The 22,018-nt window shown below is 37.7% G+C and overlaps 1 protein-coding gene and 1 long non-coding RNA gene across 3 annotated transcripts; both read left to right on the forward strand.

Annotated features, from left to right (window-relative positions):
• The first annotated feature begins 414 nt into the window (after positions 1-414).
• LOC135684735 (ferritin, middle subunit) lies at positions 415-11,871 on the forward strand. 2 transcript variants are annotated; one of them, XM_065200375.2, is made up of 9 exons: positions 415-555; positions 1,997-2,045; positions 2,639-2,701; positions 3,836-3,854; positions 4,374-4,492; positions 4,941-5,033; positions 5,789-5,848; positions 10,197-10,319; positions 11,469-11,871. In XM_065200375.2, the coding sequence occupies exons 2-9, from the start codon at positions 1,998-2,000 to the stop codon at positions 11,637-11,639; spliced, it is 696 nt and encodes a 231-aa protein (XP_065056447.2). In that variant the 5' UTR covers positions 415-555; position 1,997; the 3' UTR covers positions 11,640-11,871. The 2 variants fall into 2 exon arrangements, with proteins under 2 accessions (XP_065056447.2, XP_065056448.2); XM_065200376.2 differs by lacking the exon at positions 2,639-2,701 and having other exon boundaries at positions 418-555.
• Positions 11,872-16,605: 4,734 nt separating this feature from the next.
• LOC148957723 (uncharacterized) lies at positions 16,606-21,697 on the forward strand. Its single transcript, XR_016145159.1, has 2 exons — positions 16,606-16,919; positions 21,408-21,697. It is a non-coding gene; the product is annotated as an uncharacterized LOC148957723 (long non-coding RNA).
• The last annotated feature ends 321 nt before the right edge of the window (positions 21,698-22,018 follow it).

Raw genomic sequence — 22,018 nt, forward strand, 5'->3', positions numbered from 1 at the left:
AAAATGGTCTCATTTTGTTTCTTGTCACGCAACTGAAATAAAAATGTCAAGAAAAATTTTAACTCCTTTGTCAATGCTTTGGTCCGTACAATTACAATGTTGCACAAGATGGAGAAGTTGAAAAGTCGTTGCACAGAGGTCAAAATTTTGTCCCTGTGGTAAATGACGTCATCAGAACATCACAAAAAAAATCTCGGGATTTTTTGAGAAAATCTATTGCATTCTGGGATTTTTTATGTCTTGATGCGGGATTTTTCTAGATTTCAATCTGGCAACCCTGATTCAAATTCCAGTTTCTGATTCCATGTTTCAGCTGCGGGTCCTTCTGGCAATGATATCGTGTAATGGTGCGTCATGTGAAGTTTCTATTGTACAACTTTGAACTTTGGATTGAGAAAACCTTTGTTTGTGACAGTTTGGTACAAAAAAAAGGCTGACCACATTTGTTGACAGATCGTGCTTCGTGATCAGTTCTTTCATTTGGGTTGTGGAGAGCCAGCGAGAACAACGTCGAATTAGGTATCAGAAACAGTGATTTCTATACTTCCAAACAAAGTAAGTCTGCATTTTTTCAATTTTCAGGTACGAGTTTTTTCAAGCATTAGAATAACCTACTAGATATTTCGTGTTTATTTGGATTCATCAGATAAGGGTAACAGCCCACTTTCTTCCATGGTTGCATGTATCACACACACAACACCTTTTTTGCACACTGAAATGAAAAACATGCACTCGTTTTTATTTGCTCTTGGCCACATAAGCTGCTGTCGAGATTCGAGAACTGATGTGCTCGAGAACTGATGTGCTTTCCAGATTGAAAGGCAGGTATTTGAAAAACTTTTCAGATTGTAATTTACACTTAGAAATTGGAAAGAGGTGGCAAAGGCGAATGCTGCCCCGCAGATTGTTCGCTCGACCTGCCAGAAATTTTTTTGAGAAGATTGATCCTTTTTTGAGAAGATCAATTTCTGCAGTTTCGCACCTCTCGGCTTGTGGTCACTCGTACGAAACCATACATTAGGTTACTGTTTGGTTACGGAATGGATCCTCTCCCAAGAGGTGCGAATCTGTAATTAGTACTCAATAACTTCTATAGGAAGTGATGATAATAGAATGAAATATAGCGGTGAACTTGATAAAGCAAAGGAACACAATGAAAACTTTGTCTAAATAAAATTTATATGATAAGAATAATTCTTCTGTTTCTCACGGCTCCGAAATGCTAAGTCAATAGCATTGGAATTGGCAATTCTGCATGGCTTCGCGTCCATCGCGTGACTCGCCACTCCAGTTCCAGTTCCGCTTTCTATCCGCCCAACTGTATTCTAATTTTTTTTTAGGAATGTAAGCCCAATCAATTTTATAACAATGTGTAAGCTTCAAAGTAACGATTGTAAGAACTAATAAATTATAACAGCCTGTGTAAAATTTCATCTGTATTTTATCGTTTTATTGGTTGAGTTTTTGAACAATCAAAATAGGTGTAACTTTCGCGTGGAAACTCGAGGGACCGTTACCAAGATGTTTTGTGCTTGAATGTTTCAATTTCTTAAATGTCTTAATGGACAATGAAAAAAGTAGCAAAGATTTGAACTTTTTTCATTAATAGTTTTTTGAAAGAGTTTTAGGCCCAGACTCTCGGCAAAAATCAATTTATTAATAAAAAATTGGTGTGTACAGGGTCAAAATCGTTCATTTGGCTAATTCTTCTTGTTTGCAAAATGCTTACAGCCGAGTTTCATTTTCTTAACCAAAAGTCTTCGTTTTCTCGCAATGTCACAGGTTTGTAAAAAAACCTTGGCCAATTTTTAACTTCGACGTATTACTCTTTATCATCAACACATTTAGGATAACGATAAAATTTTTTGTTATTAACTCTGCTTCGCCGAAAAAGGATACGATGTGCAAGGTTAAGGGACTTAGATTATCTGCCTAATATCTTTGCACAAAATTATTTAAAAGAGTTTTTGATTATATCTTGTTTGTTCTTTTTTAGAATGAAGAGTCTCGTGATTTTTGCAATCGTGTTAATCACATCCGTCCTCGTAAGTATGCAGTTTTCGAAGAGAATTCATAAATGAAATGTCATGTTTATTTCAAAGCTAAGAAGGGATAGACGGGGGCTCGGGGCCCGATAGTACCCTCAGCAACCATGTTATGCTAGTTTAGTCAATCCTGTCAGTTATTGAGTTTGCATTTATTTTGCATTGACTTTTTTCTTTGCATTCATTTAACATCAACTTTTTTTGCATTGAAACTTTCTTTCAAGAGCCTCGTGGACTGATAGTTATGCCTGCCCTCATGTTGTTTGTTTTCAAATTTGACGATTTCGTGATTTACGTCATCGATCACGTGACATTTGGGGAGAAATTCTTTTGGACACCCTTCAAAATTTTAAGGTACTAGCCCAAGAAGGTGGAAACAAGTGAAAAACCTTCGGTTACCCTCTCCGCCAGTTTGTTAGAAAAAATTTCTTGTCAAAATCTGAATTTGCTGTTAAAAGATCCATCAAGTATATCTGAATCACCTGTATTTTTACAAAAGTGGCCGCACACAAGTAAATAACTAGTGGGATGTTGTGTGAAAAATTCTCTAAAAATGGCCGTGTTTATAATTCATCTGAGCCGCAATGTTTCAGCTGCATGTCATACAAGCAGAGGATTCGAATGTCACACATGATATGTTAAAAGAATCGACAAGGGTACTGTGCTTTGATTCCTTAGATCCTTGAGTATGCCCCTGCCAAGAAAGTTGCAAATCTTTACCAATGCCACACTTTCAAATACACCAACCGTATAAAAACCTCGCCCAACAGTTCAACTCTAAAATTAGCCCTTGTGGGCCTATTCAAGGATTTAAGGCTTTTTAAGATTGTATTTGCTTTTTTAGTTTGAATTTTTTAGCATGAATTAACATATTATCCATACACTGGCTTTTATGAAGGTGCCAAAATGCAGTTCTTCTTCGCTATCAAAGGGCTAACCAGCAAAAGGAAAGAGGATGGGTCGAAAACCTCTTACAATTGTTCAAATATAAACAAAGTTGTGGAATCTCGAGAAATAAAACCAACAGAACTGAACTCGTTTGAAAATAATTTTTTGTGGCGGCGAAAAAATTTGAAAAGTAATGATATTTTTTTTCTTACAATTGTGAGTTTGCATATACCATTTAAATAGCTTGATAGAACAATCATAAGGTTTCCGTGTTAAAGTTCACCCCAATTTTCTCATTAAGATAGTAAAGGATGTTAAGCCATGACCACATTCTTGAAACCCACTTTGCTCATATCATTTGATTTGCAATATTTTTTGTGCAGTAAGACACAGAAAGTTTATTATGATATTCAAGTGCAACTGAAATGAGAAAACTCTAGCTTTGTCTTGTTAATCTAATAGATTAAACGTCGCTTATTTAGAATATTTTTTGGGCTTTTTTATATTTAGGGCCCTCGTATATTTTATATAAATTGGGATTGCCAGGGTTTTGGGGGGAGGTTGCTCGACAAGGGTCTGGGGCGAGTGACAAATGAAGCACAAGAGATATGAAACAATTTTGTCCTTATGAAAATTACTGTTTTTAAAGACTTTTGATGACTCATACCCTTCTCTCGCTGTAATTTAATCTAATGTTCTGCTTGGTTGGAAATCTAAACGTTTTTAATCATAAAAGAGCTCTAAAACAAATTTTCTCAAAGTTTTTAAAATTCTTTGAAATTTTCTTATCAGCTGAAATTCCTTAAAAATTTCCTTAAAAAGTAGTTTTTCCGCACTGCTTAAAATTTTCCACTCTCAATTCGTATTTGAACAGTCAATTCTAATCAGATTTTATTTTGTAGGGAGAAGAACTGGATTTAAGTAAGAATCCTTTTAATTTTTTTTGCCTCACAAATGAGTATCTACCTCTCCTTTCTTTAGAGGAGATGCCACTAATTTTGGGCTTGTTGATAAAAATTTAAGGTTAGACGATTATAATGACTCTCAACATTTTATTGAAAAAGCATAAATAGAGGATAAACTTTCCGAAAAGGCTGTCAGATTTTGCGTTAAAATGTTTGTGCATGCGTGAATTGTCATTTTGTGCAGTATGTTTTTATTATTGGGTTTTACCAATTTTTTGTAAAAAGACAAATTGATTTTTGCAGCATTTATCTGAATAATTATTTTCCAAAGTTTTGTATTTCAAAAAAACAGATTCAAGACGGAGATTCCTCCTCCAAAATTCCTGCTCGAAATCGCATTGTATGGACAGCCAAAGACTACTTTCAAGCTCTGTAGTAACTCATTTGCCACACTGATACGTCTTGAGCGGTTAATTTATGTCTTGAATTTCTTATTAATCTTACTTATATATAAATGTCATTAATTTTGTCGTAGAGACTTGTAATGGCAATAGGTACCTATTCGGTAGCTCAAAAAACGGATGCACTCTCGAGAACAAAATAAATGACCAGATTAAAAGAGAAATGGATGCTTTTCACACATATTTACAGATGGTAAGTTCACCAAGATCGTTGTAGTAAAAAAGATAAGAGAGATAGGCCACGAGACAAAATAAGCAGAATTCAATAAAATGAGGAAGAGGACCTGTTTCTAATGAAAGCTTTCCGTTGACATTTCTAACGCATAAATGCCAACACCGAAAGTTTCAAGTTTTCCAACACACTCGTTTTTGTCTTACATGCCAACTTACGCTTCAATGCCAGTCCTTAATCCGTCTGTATATAAGTCAAAACAAAAGCCTAAACATATGGCGGCTAACATACATAGGATTTCGTATGTCTTATACCAATCGATGGTGAGTAAATATTTTGTCAGTAGATATATTAACATGTTTGAGCTAGAGAAAGGTGTTACAATCTCTAAATGCTCACTGTCGAGACTTTTAGCCAATGAGTTACCCTTCATAATGCATTCTACTCGTAGGATTTTTCTCTTCTGTAGGGATACTTCTTTGCACACGAAGATTACAACTTGCCACATTTGAGCAATTACTTTTTGGAAAGCGCCAAGGAAGAATTGAAACATGCACAGAGCGTGAGTGCTTCAAATTTTTACTGCACCTTTATATTTTATGGAGTATTCTCTTGTTTGTAAACAGGCGAAGTACCTAACGGAAAATGTGTTCGTGTATATCGGCTTTCACGCACCTAAGGCCAATGGTTGAGAACAGTATTGTATTGTAGATTATTTAAAGTTAGTTTTTACAATAGTGAATTTAAACTAATCAAGACTAACATGAAGCAATTTCAAGGATTGCATAAGACAGTTCATTTACTGCAAAACGAGCATGCCCACTTGTTTTCAAGGAACCAAGATATTGATCAAATTCTTAAATTGTCTAGTATTTTGTGCTGTCTTTATTGATTCCGGGAGTGAATTCCAGATTTTAGGCCCTTGAAAACTTAACGATCTGATACCATTATTGGTAGTTCTGGCTTTTGGAATGTCAAGGGGGTTTTTGAGTCGAAGGATATGACCTGTTGTTTTGGGTACAAAAAAGTCTTTCATGAAAACAGGATTAAGGTTGTTAAGTGTTTTATAAACTTCAAGCGCTAAAATTCTAACTGATTGGACATGTATGGTAGTTTCTTTTGAGTTAGCAAGTAAATCTTTGGACAAAGATGAATGCGTTAAATGTTATATGGCCTTGTTATACAGTGTTAAATGCGAGGAGTTCATAAGGCCTGGTTTACCAGAACTCCTCACATACTGAACCATAATTAACTAGCCCCTCACTTTGTTTTTGTAGCAAAAGCTCCTTTCATGCCCTTTTTCATGCTTTATTCTAGATGATGGAGTATCAGGTGTTGCGCGGAGCTCATGTTCAATTTAGCAAATTTTCCTTTGAAGTAAGTTTATTCCATCATTATATCAATTTTACTGTTACAAAATAATGGGTTGTCAATAGTTTTATCAGTCCTTTTCGTTTAGCGCGTGCGATCGCACCCGCACACGCCTGCACACGCGCAAGTTAAATTGCGCGTGCTTTTGACCACACGCGCAAAGAGGTGTTTTTGCAGTTTTCTGTTAAAGGGCCTCTCCAGCCAAATTTTGCACTTGCATTTTATTGGCAATTTTTATAAAGAAGTTGAGCCTGCTGATCACGAATTCGTTATTTTTTTTCGATATTTTTTTACAGTTTGTGAGATATAAGCTCTTGCATTTCGATAATTGAATTGAATTAACCGACAAAAATTTTTGGTTTGGTGACACTGTGACGCAATTTTGACGTCACAGTGTATTTCGGATAGTCTCGCCTCAAACCGAATCGAACGACGGCGATTCGCAAATTGAACACTGCAAGTGATGGTACTCTCAGTTCTGTTCCACCAGCTTTCAGTTTGAGCATTTCAGACACCAATTCTGAAGCCTTTAGTTGTTCATCGTTTCTGGAGAACAACTGAAGTGACAATTTCGATTAATTATACGCGAGGGAAGAGCTGGAACAGGAACTGGAACTGGATGCAGTTATCAACGCGTGACCATGAGTCCTTCACGCTTCGGTGGAAGATATACGAAATTCATGGCGAACGAGAGCCGCACATTGTGACGTCAGAATGTCACCAAACTGATTCGGCTTTTGTCGTTTTTTTCTCGGAAAGGTGCAACTGTAAAGCCTTACAACTTCTAAACTAATTGGAATTTTTCAAAAACAATGACTTTGTCATAATACACGCACCAGATGCTAACTTTTAAGTCATTAAAAAAATTTTTTTTTGCTGGAGAGGCCCTTTAACATCAATTTCCCATGGTCTCATGATTGTTTATCCTTTCCTTTGTTACTTGATTCGCACTTTTGACCACAATATGATTTTTCCAATTTTCGGAAGTGGTGTTTGGCTTTTGACTGAGTGCTCCATTCAACTTAGCGTCTCGTCTTTCAGCTAAGTCGCCATTAGCATGTTAAGTGTAATAACTGATTTCCTGTCAAAACGTAATTAGGCCCTGAAAGCAAGTAGTTGTTGGAAACAATTTTTACTTGCTCTTGTAACTTTGGAGAGTGACGACGACTTTTAAAAGATGGCTGCTAAGGGCAACAACATCTGTTATGTATTGATTAATTTTGAGTTTTGCTCTTGCACGTATTCGAGTGACTTTTTCTTTCTTGCTCCTTTTACCAATTTTATCAGGTTTGTACTTCAAATTTTCTTACAAGTGCGATCGCACGCGCAAATTTGTTTACATGTGCGATTTGCCACACACGCGTAATTTTGCTCACGAAAAGGACTGTTTTATAGAGTGGGGCTGAATTAATCTTTCTACGGTTATCATTTCTCCAACATCTCGCTCATCGTTACTTTGTTGTCCTTTGATAATAAGCAAAGGAGGTCTAAACGTTATTATTAAAAGTCATGGCAAGGGAAAGTTTAAATAGAAGCCATTACATCTTGTTATAGCCTCAGCGACTCCTGGACTGCCAATGGGTATCAATGGCGGCGCCAGCCACCACGCTCTGGGGGGGGGGGACAAAACAAAAGATTTTAGACCACCTCCTTTTAGCACCTGAAAACACCCTTTTACTAGGCAGTTTTTACCTGAAGCTCACTTTTGGCTCATAGCTCACTTTAAGCTATGTAATGGCAGTTTAAAAATCATAGGATTACATCACAAAAAATACATTGCCAAAAAATACATCGCCAGAAAAATATTTGATTAAATAAATAAACGACCGTTCGAGCATAGCCCGTTATCAAGTAAAATTGAAAAGCGATTATAGAACTAAAAAACGTTAAAGGAATATGGGATTCGATAAATGGAATGGAACGACGGATATAAATGCATGGAAAAGAAATTTATAGAAAGAGCTAAAAATTATTAGATATTTTAATACAAATGCAAAATACATGAACACAAATACAAAATTTACGTATGTGTATATATGCATACAAATATAAAAAAAGAAAATACAAAGAATCACACAGAAGATGACTATCAGCTAAACCGATATTACCAGCTAAATCGGTAATACCAGCCAAACCAGTATTGCCAGCTAAACCAATATTACCAGCTAAACTAGTATTACCAGCTAAACCTGTACTGCCACCTAAACCAGTATTACCAGCTAAATCGGTAATACCAGCCAAACCAGTATTGCCAGCTGAACCAATATTACCAGCTAAACCAGTATTACCAGCTAAACCAGTATTACCAGCTAAACCTGTACTGCCAGCTAAACCAGTATTACCAGCTAAACCAGTATTACCAGCTAAACCTGTACTGCCAGCTAAACCAGTATTACCAGCTAAACCAGTATTACCAACTAAACCTGTATTGCCAGCTAAACCAGTATTACCAACTAAACCTGTATTGCCAGCTAAACCAGTATTACCAGCTAAACTAGTATTACCAGCTAAACCTGTACTGCCAGCTAAACCTATATTACCAGCTAAATCGGTAATACCAGCTAAATCGGTAATACCAGCCAAACCAGTATTGCCAGCTGAACCAATATTACCAGCTAAACCAGTATTATCAGCTAAACCAGTATTACCAACTAAACCTGTATTGCCAGCTAAACCAGTATTACCAGCTAAACCAGTATTACCAGCTAAACCAGTATTACCAGCTAAACCAGTGTTACCAGCTAAACCTGTACTGCCAGCTAAACCAGTATTACCAGCTAAACCAGTATTACCAACTAAACCTGTACTGCCAGCTAAACCAGTATTACCAGCTAAACCAGTATTACCAACTAAACCTGTATTGCCAGCTAAACCAGTATTACCAGCTAAACCAGTATTACCAGCTAAACCAGTATTACCAGCTAAACCAGTATTACCAGCTAAACCAGTATTACCAGCTAAACCTGTACTGCCAGCTAAACCAGTATTACCAGCTAAACCAGTATTACCAGCTAAACCTGTACTGCCAGCTAAACCAGTATTACCAGCTAAACCAGTATTACCAACTAAACCTGTATTGCCAGCTAAACCAGTATTACCAGCTAAACCAGTATTACCAGCTAAACCAGTATTACCAGCTAAACCAGTATTACCAGCTAAACCAGTATTACCAGCTAAACCTGTACTGCCAGCTAAACCAGTATTACCAGCTAAACCAGTATTACCAACTAAACCTGTACTGCCAGCTAAACTAGTATTACCAGCTAAACCAGTATTACCAGCTAAACCTGTACTGCCAGCTAAACCAGTATTACCAGCTAAACCAGTATTGCCAGCTAAACCAGTATTACCAGCTAAACCAGTATTACCAGCTAAACCAGTATTACCAGCTAAACCTGTATTGCCAGCTAAACCAGTATTACCAGCTAAACCAGTATTACCAACTAAACCTGTATTGCCAGCTAAACCAGTATTACCAGCTAAACCAGTATTACCAGCTAAACCAGTATTACTAGCTAAACCAGTGTTACCAGCTAAACCTGTACTGCCAGCTAAACCAGTATTACCAGCTAAACCAGTATTACCAACTAAACCTGTACTGCCAGCTAAACCAGTATTACCAGCTAAACCAGTATTACCAACTAAACCTGTATTGCCAGCTAAATCAGTATTACCAGCTAAACCAGTATTACCAGCTAAACCAGTATTACCAGCTAAACCAGTATTACCAGCTAAACCAGTATTACCAGCTAAACCTGTACTGCCAGCTAAACCAGTATTACCAGCTAAACCAGTATTACCAGCTAAACCTGTACTGTTAGCTAAACCAGTATTACCAGCTAAACCAGTATTACCAACTAAACCTGTATTGCCAGCTAAACCAGTATTACCAGCTAAACCAGTATTACCAGCTAAACCAGTATTACCAGCTAAACCAGTATTACCAGCTAAACCTGTACTGCCAGCTAAAACAGTATTACCAGCTAAACCAGTATTACCAACTAAACCTGTACTGCCAGCTAAACTAGTATTACCAGCTAAACCAGTATTACCAGCTAAACCTGTACTGCCAGCTAAACCAGTATTACCAGCTAAACCAGTATTGCCAGCTAAACCAGTATTACCAGCTAAACCAGTATTACCAGCTAAACCAGTATTACCAGCTAAACCTGTATTGCCAGCTAAACCAGTATTACCAGCTAAACCAGTATTACCAGCTAAACCTGTATTGCCAGCTAAACCAGTATTGCCAGCTATCGAGATTGTGATCATGAACAATTGATCATTTTCCATCAGTGCCACCCAATTTTATAATTAGTCTATTTCTTTTTACCATCTTCTGTTATTTTTGTAGACTCCAACCGTCAGCTTTAAATCAGCACTTCAAGCATTGAAGAAAGCCCTTGAAATTGAAACTGATATCACGAAAGAAATCATCAAGATTTGGAAAAAAGCATCTGAATACAACGATGTTCATGTAAGCATGTTCTTGCTGTATTATATATTCACAAGATCGTTACGGGAAGAAATTCCTAACGGTAGGGGTGCCATAGAGGGTGGTTTCGGGGTGCTCAGCCCTTTTACTAGAATTTAGAGAGCTTTCAGGAAGGCTCAGCCTCGAAAGACCACCCCACCCCCTTCCACAAACAATAATTTGATAACGCGAATATAGTTACATTGGGTGTGGTCTTGGGTATGCTTATGGGTGTGGCTTATAGAAGCTGCCTGTGGCACAGCCCTCCACCTAGCTTTTTGAAGACGGCACCCCCTGTCTAGTGAAGTTTTTTGCAACGAAGGCATCCACCCTCCGAACATTTAAAATTGTTGCACCGTTTACTGGCGTGCATTTACCTCTTGGCAAAAAGACGGGGGATGGTTGATTAACGTAGAAAGTTTTGTCGTTATTATTTTCCATCAACCGACTCTTCTCAAAGCAACATCTCGAATCTAATGAAAATATAAAAAATGTCATATAAAAGCAGATGTTTGTAAATATTCCTGACTCATGGAAATGACAGCAATTTAGCTAAGATAATGATTATTTATCTGTTTATATTTTGCACGTTAAGCACATGTAAGCAAATTTTTAAAAATTTTTCCTCTGAATGCTGTCTTTAAGCAGTTATTTGAAGCGAACTCTTGCTTTTCTAGCATTCAAGGTGCTTTCAAACGAAATCCATATGCCTTTTTTATTTCATTCAGATCCTGAGCACTCATTTTCGCAATCTTTTGTTGATCTCAGTGCTTAATGTTGTTCCAATATTTCTTAAATACAAAATGCTAAAGAGCTGCTTTCTTAGAAACGCAAAGAGATAACATGAAAAAGATCATCTAACAAGAAGCCCTAGCCTCTCCATTTTTCGATGCCAGTTAAACAGAAGATAGATGCCAAGTCGTTAAAAGAATCATTTTCATCTCATTATTAAAAGAAGGGTTTTCAAGCAGTTTTGAAAATTTAAACTTGATCAATGCTATGACTTCTTTATTTTCGGTAGTTTTAAGATGTGTCTTCTTACAAATGGTTTTTCATATATAAAAAAAAATTTACGATCAGCAGTGCCTTATGAGTAAGTTTTGTTCCTTTAACCACCGCACAGATTTAAGTAAAATTACCCTTGCGTTGTAGATGTCAGACTTTTTGGAGACTAACTTTGTTACGGAGCAATACGAAGCATTGAAAAAGTATAAGAGTTTGATCAAAACATTGGAACGAATGACAAAAGACAGCAAGGACGAGGCACTCCAGAAACTTGCCGAATTTCAGTTTGACAAACTTGTGATGAAGGATTTCAAGTAATAATGGCTGCAAACACAAAAGGTGTGGTTTTTGTCCGCATAAATTATAAGGTCGAAAAATTTTAGGAAAATTTGGAATGATTAATCATCTTGTTTGAGAACGTTAGGAATCAAATTATGATACTAGTCCGACATCTTCTTTGGTCGGTAACTGAAATCATTTCTTTTTAATGTTGTAATTGACTTCTGATAAAATAAAAGCTTCTTTGTTATAAAAAATGAATCAATTTTTATTTTGCTATTTTCCTTTTCGTAACTCTCGTGATTTGAAAGAAAACTCCCTTTAATCAAGGACGTGTACAAGTAGGTTTTTGAAAGAGATTGAAATGATATAAAAGCTTTTGAAAATAAGTTATAAGACGAAATGAGACCCTGGGCTGAAAGCGTAGGCCTTAGTTTCGGGTAAATATTCTGTTTTGATGTAATGCTAAACCCCTTTCCCTTGCTAATTTATAATATTTTAAACGAGCTCTGGTCAACAAACATTACTAGCTAAGTGTGAAACGATATGTATGTAAACAAAATTACATAGCAAGACGGGTCTTGACAAGTAGTGCAATAGATGATAAAAAGGCACATGTGATAAAAGCATGATTTTCGGCAAACATTGACACTTTGCCACGTTGAAAAAGATGAAAGTTGGACCCATTCTGTAAATCGCCTCTAGCCCCTACTTTTAGGCGGGCTCTCATACCCACCAGTGGCGGGGTGGCTATGTTATCACTAGGGTGGCCAAGTCGATTTTTGCGCCCTATCTATATACCGTGGTTATATAAAAGCATGTATTTCTAGAAGGGAAATCGATTTTTGGAACTTGAATCCAAAATTTCATAAATAAATTTTGACTAAAAATGCGAATATGAATGGAAAAGTTATATAATCCTAACATTTGACCTTCTTGACCGTGGTTCGGTAAAATTTCAAGCTATTTTGAATTGGCTTATTTTCGAGAGTCGGCCTATCTTCGAGGAAATACGGTAGGCAAAACATAAAATACTAATCAAAAGACATTCTAGCCAATTACACTGATGTTTCATACAGGCTTTCGACCCCTTGAACTCGTTTATTATATCCAGAATATCTGATTCAATAACATAGAGCAAATTTTTGCATCAGCCTGGTGTCATCGTATATATGATGTATGATATACCAACATGATTCAAGTTCGTTATTCTTTAGTAGTTATTAAATTGTAGTTCTTTCACCAACATGGAAGTTTTCAAACATTGAATCGAACTATCGAATCGGACAGAGGCAGCGCGCACGAAATTTAATCTGGGGTTGGGCTAAGGATCAAGTTTAGTGACAAAGGAGGACCCACAATGGTTGGATCCGACGCGCCAGAAAATTTTTGAAATCAAGCCTTCTAGAATAGCTTTGAAAAAAGCAAACATTTAGTAAACTAAAGCTTTTCGTCTGACACTCTTCAGAGTTTAAAACGTCAGAACATAGATCGAAAACTCTACGCTAAGAAATATATATACCCAGTTGTGGATCGAAATAGGCCAATCAGAAACACGAGCACATGACTGTAAAGGTTGACCAATCAGTGCCGCTTGCCTATTAGAATGTTACCAATGGAGTCCTAAGGTGAAAACGAACTCCTTTTGTCTACACAGTAGCGGTTTTTTCGTGCTTATGTAGATAGATTCTAAAACTGCTAGGTGGAACGACGATCGGGCTTTACCAATAATCCGAAACATGTCGCCATTATAGTTTTTTGCACAAACTGGGTTTTCTAGCAAATGCTGCCCGATAGCAGAATCGCAGGTCTTATTAGTAATTTTGGATTTGCAAGACCGAGGTGGCTGTTCTCTTTGGGGATGTGTTTTGTTTCTAATATTAGATGGAACGTGTTGTTTTATCCTATCCTCCAATTTTGAATCTATCTACATAAGCACGAAAAAACCGCTACTGTGTAGACAAAAGGAGTTCGTTTTCACCTTAGGACTCCATTGGTAACATTCTAATAGGCAAGCGGCACCGATTGGTCAACCTTTACAGTCATGTGCTCGTGTTTCTGATTGGCCTATTTCGATCCACAACTGGGTATATATATTTCTTAGCGTAGAGTTTTCGATCTATGTTCTGACGTTTTAAACTCTGAAGAGTGTCAGACGAAAAGCTTTAGTTTACTAAATGTTTGCTTTTTTCAAAGCTATTTACAAGTTTTGTACCACCAAAAGATTGTTTGCATACCTTCTAGAATAGCTAAAAATGCATCTCCCAGGCTAAAATCCAACAAATTACTACACCGCTCAAAGTAAACAAACATTGATTTTTGATTTTTAGAAAAAATTTGGGAGGGGAGGATTCATGCATTGGATAAAGAAAGAGAAGGTGACCTTTGGTTCACATCGATGTTAATAACAAGAAGCTGCTGTGTTGATTGCCAGGGTGCATTCAATGTACTGAGGACTTAGGCCCGAAGATCTTTAGCGTACACTCAGGCTTTTTTGGCGTTCCGAGTGCAAACTAACAGAAAACATTTTTGGCAAACGTTAAATCTTGAAAACACGAAAACATATGATAAAAATGTTGATTGGGTCATGGCAGCGCAACGTGCTTCGATTGTAAAATCACACGTTTTATTAGATTGTTCACAGCAAGTTACAGCGAAGTGTTCTGCCTGTGTACGATCAATTTTGATGTTCCTAGCCAAATATTACAAGCAAACAATTTTGGCACCCCCTTATCTCCATTTGTCCCCCTATTCAGGGGACCATGGTCCCATGGCCCCCCTACCACCACGCCACTGACACCCACCCCACATGAAGTTACTCCTTTATCTATCGTCTAGAAATAGATATTAACACAAAATTTGTTAGGTATAAACAATTTGATGCACTGAACAAGATATGAACTTGAAAATTCCCCCCAATTCTATGCTTAGACGGGGTAATACAGTCGAGTAACCTGTATTTAACTCTTTCACGGAAAAAATTAAACACGAGGCGTGGCAGGTATGGAAAGTTTGTAGAAAATAAAACTAGAGTATGGAATTTTTTAAGCATGTTCCCAATGCCACTTTTGAACATGGGTATTAGTGCCTAGTTCCCTTTTATCTAAACCGCACACCTTGAGTTGAAAAGTTCTGAAATTTTCCAAATTCGGTCATTTGACAAGGATAATATTTTCAACCCACGATTACAAGGATAATTTCTCGGATAATGTGTTGGTTTGGGACAATGGAATGGTTGCAAATCCTTCATTTGCAAGTCATGTATCTTGGTCTGAAACCAGACCAGGAGTACGTGTTTGAAGTTAAAAACCAACTGATTCCTGCAACTAGCACAGTCAAACTCTTAGGTATTACTATAGACTCTAGGCTAAAATTTGCCGAACATGTAAATACACTTTGCACGGAAGCATCCAACAGGACCAGCGCGTTTGCACAATATTTAGATCAGGACAAGAAACACATTCTTTACAATACATTTATCATGTCAAACTTCAATTATTGTCCTTTAATCTGGATGTTCTGTTGGAAAGATGCCAATGCAGCAACAAACAGAGTCCGCAAAAGGGCACTGTAATGTGGGAGGATTTAGCAGTCCCCTTTGCTGAACTTTTAGCTAGGGGTAGCGAATGCACTATTCACACCCAAAATTTGCAAAATTAATGCTGAAAATATATTAATGCCTTAACTCGGAAAATCCATCTTTATGTGGCAAATATTCCGGGCAAAAGATATAGCCTGTAACCTAAGGACTAAAAATCTTCTACAGTTACCGAACACAAAAACTATCGGAATGATTCATTATCCTTCAGGGGTGCCATCTTTTGGAACACTTTATCTGACTCAGTAAAAAGCCTGGCAGCCATTGCTAGCTTTAAGAGATCAATTAAAGAGTGGAAAGGTGATAGTTGCTCATGCAAATTATGTAGATAAACAAGTCTGTGGGAATCTCACCAGAAGCATAATTATATGTATTTATTGTAATAAGTATTTATTTTTGTGTAAATAGTTGATCTTAATAAGTTCAAGTTAGAACTATTTTTATTTTAACCAACTTTAGATAATGTTTTTTTTAAACCAGTTGTCATTTCATTTTGAAAAACATACATACATACACTTACAAATACTTACACTATTACAAGGTAGTTTGTATGTAGCACATTTTCATTGAAAAAAAAACTATTATCGGTGCAAAAAACAGTAAATAATTAATTATAAACAGTAAACAACATTAATTAAAACAGTGATGTACACAACTCGGAAAAAGGAACAGCAACAAAGTTAATAACATTAAAAAGCCTAAATATGTAGAAAAGTACAAATCTACCAGTAACAGAAACATCAATGGCGGAATAAAGTTGTTAATATTTGCTTAATATAATGTACAATATAATATCCAGGTAGTTAAATATAGGAATTGGAGAAAATGAATGAAGAAAAGGCCACTGTAGCAGGCTGCTCGACGGGCTCCAAGGAGTACTTGCGGCGAAAAGTCGATAAAAATGTAGCAAATATGAAACACCGCAATACGCCGAGAATAAACAACAATGAAGGGGCGAAATATTAGCCTTTACTGATTTACGTGTTTTTATTGTTGTTTATTCTCGGCGTATTGCGGTGTTTCATATTTGCTACATTTTTATCAGCATTTGTCTGCTGAATAATCTTGACAGTTTCACAAACCTTATTTCTAGTTGCCAATGATACGGAAATCCCGGGAGCCTGAATAGCAAAGGAAAGAACGAGAAAAATTTTACACTCTTTTCTTTTTATAAGAACAATTTTATAAGAATACGAGCCTCAAAATTCGTATAAGTTAAGAACAAATTAATAACAAGCTGAGGCTGAGGTACAGTAAAATGCAATTTTGAGCAGTTTTATTTAAAAAACGAGGATGTTTAGCCATGTTTGGGTGCTTTTTCGTTAAATATTCAAACTCGTTGGCAAAAATAGGCTGAACACCTCCATAGAGCTAAAAAACTAATGATTGCACTGCTTACACCAGAGTTTGACAAAGGGCCTTGAAAAGGATGGGCACTAGAAGAGTTTCTGGTATTACATACAAAATCCACTACACAACTTAATATGTCCTTTCTCGAACAAGCACCCTTGCCATCGCTGGCAATGATATTGTATAATTAAGCGTCATGCAAAATTCCTATTGCACAACTTTGAACTTTGGATTTGGAAAACCTTTGTTTATGACAGTTTTGAACAAATAAAGGCTGACCACGTTTGTTGACAGATCGTGATTTGTGACCTGTTCTTTCATTTGGGTGGTGCAAGTATCAGAAACAAAGACTCTATACTTCCCAAAAGAAAGTAAGTCTGCATTTTTTCAATTTTTAGGTACCAGTTTTTTCAAGCATTAGAATAACCTACTAAATATTTCGTGTTTATTTGGATTCATCAGATAAGGATAACATCCCACTTTCTTGTATGGTTGCATGTGCCACACACACAACACCTTTTCTGCACACTGAAATGAAAAACGTGCGCTCGTTTTTATTTGCTCTTGGGCACATAAGCTGTTGTCGAGATTCGAGAACTGATGTGCTCGAGAACTGATGTGCTTTCCAGATTGAAAGGCAGGTATTTGAAAAACTTTCAGTTTGTAATTCACACTTAGAAATTGGAAAGAGGTGGCAAAAGCGAATGCTGCCCCGCAGAGCGTTCGATCGGCCTACCATTGTAATTTACCTTGGAAATTTGATATAGGTGGCAAAGGCCATAGGTGCCCTGCAGAGCGTTCGATCGACCTACCTCTGTAATTTACCTTGGAAATTTGATATAGGTGGCAAAGGCCATAGGTGCCCTGCAGAGCGTTCGATCGACCTACCTTTGTAATTTACCTTGGAAATTTGATATAGGTGGCAAAGGCCATAGGTGCCCCGCAGAGCGTTCGATCGACCTACCTTTGTAATTTACCTTGGAAATTTGATATAGGTGGCAAAGGCCATAGGTGCCCCGCAGAGCGTTCGATCGACCTACCATTGTAATTTACCTTTGAAATTGGATATAAGTGGCAAAGGCCATAGGTGCCCCGCAGAGCGTTCGATCGACCTACCATTGTAATTTACCTTTGAAATTGGATATAAGTGGCAAAGGCCATAGGTGCCCCGCAGAGCGTTCGATCGACCTACCATTGTAATTTACCTTTGAAATTGGATATAGGTGGCAAAGGCCATAGGTGCCCCGCAGAGCGTTCGATCGACCTACCTTTGTAATTTACCTTTGAAATTGGATATAGGTGGCAAAGGCCATAGGTGCCCCGCAGAGCGTTCGATCGACCTACCTTTGTAATTTACCTTTGAAATTGGATATAGGTGGCAAAGGCCATAGGTGCCCTGCAGAGCGTTCGATCGACCTACCTTTGTAATTTACCTTTGAAATTGGATATAGGTGGCAAAGGCCATAGGTGCCCCGCAGAGCGTTCGATCGACCTACCATTGTAATTTACCTTTGAAATTGGATATAGGTGGCAAAGGCCATAGGTGCCCCGCAGAGCGTTCGATCGACCTACCATTGTAATTTACCTTTGAAATTGGATATAGGTGGCAAAGGCCATAGGTGCCCCGCAGAGCGTTCGATCGACCTACCATTGTAATTTACCTTTGAAATTGGATATAGGTGGCAAAGGCCATAGGTGCCCTGCAGAGCGTTCGATCGACCTACCTTTGTAATTTACCTTTGAAATTGGATATAGGTGGCAAAGGCCATAGGTGCCCCGCAGAGCGTTCGATCGACCTACCATTGTAATTTACCTTTGAAATTGGATATAGGTGGCAAAGGCCATAGGTGCCCCGCAGAGCGTTCGATCGACCTACCATTGTAATTTACCTTTGAAATTGGATATAGGTGGCAAAGGCCATAGGTGCCCCGCAGAGCGTTCGATCGACCTACCATTGTAATTTACCTTTGAAATTGGATATAGGTGGCAAAGGCCATAGGTGCCCTGCAGAGCGTTCGATCGACCTACCATTGTAATTTACCTTGGAAATTTGATATAGGTGGCAAAGGCCATAAGTGCCCCGCAGAGCGTTCGATCGACCTACCTTTGTAATTTACCTTGGAAATTTGATATAGGTGGCAAAGGCCATAGGTGCCCCGCAGAGCGTTCGATCGACCTACCTTTGTAATTTACCTTGGAAATTTGATATAGGTGGTAAAGGCCATAGGTGCCCCGCAGAGCGTTCGATCGACCTACCTTTGTAATTTACCTTGGAAATTTGATATAGGTGGCAAAGGCCATAGGTGCCCCGCAGAGCGTTCGATCGACCTACCATTGTAATTTACCTTGGAAATTTGATATAGGTGGCAAAGGCCATAAGTGCCCCGCAGAGCGTTCGATCGACCTACCTTTGTAATTTACCTTGGAAATTTGATATAGGTGGCAAAGGCCATAGGTGCCCCGCAGAGCGTTCGATCGACCTACCTTTGTAATTTACCTTGGAAATTTGATATAGGTGGTAAAGGCCATAGGTGCCCTGCAGAGCGTTCGATCGACCTACCATTGTAATTTACCTTGGAAATTTGATATAGGTGGCAAAGGCCATAAGTGCCCCGCAGAGCGTTCGATCGACCTACCTTTGTAATTTACCTTGGAAATTTGATATAGGTGGCAAAGGCCATAGGTGCCCCGCAGAGCGTTCGATCGACCTACCTTTGTAATTTACCTTGGAAATTTGATATAGGTGGTAAAGGCCATAGGTGCCCCGCAGAGCGTTCGATCGACCTACCTTTGTAATTTACCTTGGAAATTTGATATAGGTGGCAAAGGCCATAGGTGCCCCGCAGAGCGTTTAATCGACCTACCATTTAAATTTACCTTGGAAATTTGATATAGGTGGCAAAGGCCATAGGTTCCCTGCAGAGCGTTCGATCGACCTACCATTTAAATTTACCTTGGAAATTTGATATAGGTGGCAAAGGCCATAGGTGCCCCGCAGAGCGTTCGATCGACCTACCATTGTAATTTAACTTGGAAATTTGATATAGGTGGCAAAGGCCATAGGTGCCCCGCAGAGCGTCTGATCGACCTACCTTTGTAATTTACCTTGGAAATTTGATATAGGTGGTAAAGGCCATAGGTGCCCCGCAGAGCGTTCGATCGACCTACCTTTGTAATTTACCTTGGAAATTTGATATAGGTGGCAAAGGCCATAGGTGCCCCGCAGAGCGTTCGATCGACCGACCAGAAATTTTTTCAGACACTCGGATATGAACAAACCGAAGAGGTACCATGTTTTGCTTTATGTCATATTTCTAGGAGAGCGTTCCCTGACCCAAGGTAACCTGTGATTCGTTGATGCTCTTCGAAGTGTATGGCACGAAGTTAATCGGATTATCCGAACCGGATTCTTCACCTTCGCCACTCGTACGAAACCATACTCTAGGTTACTGTTTGGTTACGGAATGGATCCTCTCTCAAGAGGTTCGAATCTGCATTAGTAGTTGATAACTTCTATAAAAACTGAGGACAATAGAAAGAAATATAGCGCTGAATTTGATAAAGCAAAGGAAGAAAATGAAAACTTTATCACAAACAATTTATATGATCAGAATAATTATTCTGTTTTTCACGGCTCCGAAATGTACTGGACATAATGGGTACCTTTGTTTCGTCGAGGCGATTGTCGGATCGTCGAGCCGGGTTTCTCCGTGTTCTCTGCACGTTAAATAAGACTACATCGAAGTTCTACTCGTCAATGGAGGGTCGTCACAGAAACACAACTATTAGGTAACGCCGCTCAACAAAAATTCGCGTTCCTAAACATTTACCTCTTGGCAAAAAGACGGGGGATGGTTGATTAACGTAGAAAGTTTTGCCGTTATTAAAACAAATCTTTTCAAAGCAACATCTCGAATCCAATGAAAATATTAAAAATGTCATATCAAAGCAGATGTTTGTAAATATTCCTGACTCATGTTTGTGATGAAAGATGAAAGATGAAAAGTGGAAAGGAAATACCAGCTTCGACTTGCATCGTATATCAATGGACTTTTGTACACGAGTTTTACCTCAATCTGTTAAAATGATTGTCCCTTATTCGGCCAATTATGATAACGAAATAATTTATCGATAAACTGGCCATTGAAGCCTTTGGTATATGTTTTCATGCCTCTAACTTAGGGGGAAAATTACCTCATTGAGACTCCCATATTCTTGTTTATGAATATGACAGCAATATAGCTAAGATAATGATTATTTATATGTTTATATTTTGCACGTTAAGCACCTGTAAGCAAAATTTATAATATTTATTTTCAATGCTGTCTCTAGGCAATTATCTTGAAGTGAGCTCTTGCAGTTCTAACATTCAAGTTTCTTTCAAACGAAATCAAACGAAATCCATGTGCTCTTTAGTTTCATTTAGTTTTTAGTTTAAGTTAAACTTTTTAGAAGAAAGCAAGTTGGAACTGAGCACTCAGACTCGTAATATTTTGTTGATTTCAATGCTAAATGTTACATGAACACAAAATATAGCATGACATAACATTAGAAAAACACCTAGTAAGCAACAAGAATTCCAAGCTCTTTTCTACTTATCGATGTCAATTAAAAAGGAAATAGATGCCAAGTCGTTAAAAGAATCACTTTCATCTCATTATTAAAAGAAGGGTTTACAAGCAATTTTGTAAATTTAAACTTGATCAATGCTATGACTTCTTTATTTTCGGTAGTTTTAAGATGTGTCTTCTTACAAATGGTTTTTTATATATAAAAAAGAATTTACGATCAGCAGTGCCTTATGAGTAAGTTCCTTTAACCACTGCACAGATTTAAGTAAAATTACCCTTGCGTTGTAGATGTCAGACTTTTTGGAGACTAACTTTGTTACGGAGCAATACGAAGCATTGAAAAAGTATAAGGGTTTGATCAAAACATTGGAACGAATGACAAAAGACAGCAAGGACAAGGCACTCCAGAAACTTGCCGAATTTCAGTTTGGCAAGCTTGTGATGAAGGATTTGAAGTATTATTGATTGCAAACACAAAAGGTGTAGTTTTTATCAGCATGAATTATGAGGTCGATTAAAGTGATTAATATTCTTCTTTGAGAACTTCTATGAATGAAATTATGACATTGAGAATCAAATTGAGAATCCTTTTTTCGAATATTGTAACTGACTTTGATAAGATGGCAACATGATTGAATCAATTTCTAATTTCGCTATTTTTCTATTTGTATGAAATATAATCAACAATAGCAAAAGTATAAGTTGGCTGCTTTTCGGTGGGGCTCACCCCCTGAGCCTCCCTAGCTCCCTTGGCATTACACTCCTGGTGTCGGGCACATATTCTGTTTCAACTTATTAATTTGTATGTAAGGAAAGTTAGCAAGACGAATCTTGACAGGTCCAGGGGGTGTAACTTCCACGTGCACAGGTAGTGGATGTACCATTTTTGGGGTATCTTT

Source organism: Rhopilema esculentum, chromosome 21, assembly GCF_057945365.1.
Source record: "Rhopilema esculentum isolate cy_ngs chromosome 21, ASM5794536v1, whole genome shotgun sequence".
In the NCBI taxonomy this organism is placed as follows: domain Eukaryota; kingdom Metazoa; phylum Cnidaria; class Scyphozoa; order Rhizostomeae; family Rhizostomatidae; genus Rhopilema; species Rhopilema esculentum.

What these genes read in the sequence shown, in the direction of transcription:
- LOC135684735 (XM_065200375.2), top strand. Translation starts at nt 1,998, where the DNA reads ATGAAGAGTCTCGTGATTTTTGCAATCGTGTTAATCACATCCGTCCTC. An exon ending in AATTGAAACATGCACAGAGC is followed by an intron (nt 5,034 to 5,788) that starts GTGAGTGCTTCA and finishes GCTTTATTCTAG; the next exon opens with ATGATGGAGTATCAGGTGTT. An exon ending in CTGAATACAACGATGTTCAT is followed by an intron (nt 10,320 to 11,468) that starts GTAAGCATGTTC and finishes CTTGCGTTGTAG; the next exon opens with ATGTCAGACTTTTTGGAGAC.